Raw genomic sequence first — 1,802 nt, 5'->3', positions numbered from 1 at the left:
CATGATGATAGCCCAAAATGACATTCTTAGCCAAAACCCAAGCAATCCAGTAATAATGGTATATATATTTTTATCATAAAAAAAAATTAAATAAGTGTCAATCAACATTTTAACTTTAGGATGGACTGTATAGGATCTTCTCAGTGGGCTCATGGATTGGATTGTTAGACACGCTTACATGTGCCATATGCACGGATAGTTAAAAAGCCTGAATAATTGCTTATAAAGTAAAAGTTTGCAAGATTTTTACGGTCCCACATAAGATCACCACAGATCATGATTAAATATAAAAAAAAATAAGATGAAAAGGAGAGAAAAATACAAATTTCTTATGTTACTCGTCTTTAAATGATCCTGTGGTACATAGGACCACCGAGGCTGATAGGCATAGAATTCAAGATTTCGAATTTCGAATTTCGAGGTGATCCGGATTCTGGACATTTCTATTTTCCATTTTTCCTACATTTTTCTTCTGACAGAAAAAACTCTGCTGGTTGTCTGTTAAGATACCATTTCAACAGTTTTAACTGTTTTTGTTGATTTGATTTGATTCAAAGCTCTTAATCTTACATCAAGGAATCTCTGTATGTGTGCTTAAATTAGTGCGCGAGAGAGAGAGAGAGAGAGAGAGAGAGAGAGAGACCAGCAACCTTGGTTTTCCTTGAATAAAAAAAAAAAATTCTCTCACAGGGTGCAAAGAAGCACCACTGTAAGGAAAATCTCATCAAGCCTAAAATATACAAATCTAACCCAGAAAATCTTTCATGGGTTTTGGATCAAAGTCATTAAACAGAAGAAAACAAAGAAAATGAATTAAAAAAGAGAGAACAAAAACAGAGAAGCAGATATGCAGCTTCTTCTTCATAATCCTCTCCAAACAAGCCCCATCATTCAATCAATCAATCAATCAATCACCCTTTTAATTTTATCTCATGAGCATCGATGTTAGAGATCGAAACACAACTTCTTCACAAGGAATAGTAAGACCCATGTCATGATCAAAGCCGAACTCTTCTTCTGCTCTTTGAAGAAGAGTTTGAAACTCAGGATGAGTTAAGAAGGAAATGGGAACAATAAATCTACTCCTCTTCTCTCCAACATAGACAGGAAAGTGGCCTTTGGGTACGTCAATGGGAAGGCTTTCTTGGTAGTAGTCTTGTTTCTTGCCTAAGCTTGAGCATCTCTTGAGAATTTGCTTAAGGACTGCTGTTTGAGGTAGTTTGTTTGATTTTGTGAGAGCCATTTGTGATGGAGAGATAAGTTATTGTTGTGGTTTAGAAACAAGAAACAAAGGGGAGGTTTAGATCAGAGAGGGAGGTTAAAGAGAGAAAGAATGAGAAGTGAAGGTGGTGAGGAGAAGTGAAAGGGTGGGATGGGTATTTATGGAGGGATTAAGAGGAGAGAGATTGAGAGACAGAGTCATGTGGGTTGTGGGGGCAAAGGACAGGCCACGGGTGTTTTGGGGTCTGTGTGGGTGCAAGGACATGTAGGGAGCCTACCACATTGGGTTCAACCTCATTTGTTGCCCCTCCTAAAGACACCATGGCCTCTCTCTCTCTCTCTCTCTCACTCTCATTTTATTTATTTAAAAATTCCAAGTTTCTAATATTTTATATTTATTTTTGTCTCTATTGGAAACGGGTGTTACGGCTGTTGGATCGGATAAGACCTGAAGAATTAAATCCAAATCCCATAACTATGGATCTGGATCTAGGATTTGATCTTCAATCAGGATCCAATTTGATGGCTAATCATGTCTAGATCCAATAACATGTGAGAAATTATGTAAATTACAATATATA

General features: G+C 37.1%; 1 protein-coding gene across 1 annotated transcript; it reads right to left on the bottom strand.

Moving 5' to 3' along the window:
* Nucleotides 1-640: 640 nt before the first annotated feature.
* LOC147408811 (protein SMALL AUXIN UP-REGULATED RNA 12-like) lies at nt 641-1,368 on the bottom strand. The gene has a single exon (XM_086422039.1). The coding sequence runs from the start codon at nt 1,241-1,243 to the stop codon at nt 926-928; it is 318 nt and encodes a 105-aa protein (XP_086278165.1). The 5' UTR covers nt 1,244-1,368; the 3' UTR covers nt 641-925.
* Nucleotides 1,369-1,802: the final 434 nt, after the last annotated feature.

Source organism: Akebia trifoliata, chromosome 2 (genome assembly GCF_017979445.1).
Source record: "Akebia trifoliata isolate Shusen 1 chromosome 2, ASM1797944v1, whole genome shotgun sequence".
NCBI classification, from domain to species: domain Eukaryota; kingdom Viridiplantae; phylum Streptophyta; class Magnoliopsida; order Ranunculales; family Lardizabalaceae; genus Akebia; species Akebia trifoliata.
Note: the sequence above shows the minus strand (reverse complement) of the source record. Positions and strands in the feature narration are given on the sequence as shown.

Excerpts from the sequence above, each read along its gene's own strand:
- LOC147408811 (XM_086422039.1), bottom strand. The coding sequence starts at position 1,243 with ATGGCTCTCACAAAATCAAACAAACTACCTCAAACAGCAGTCCTTAAG.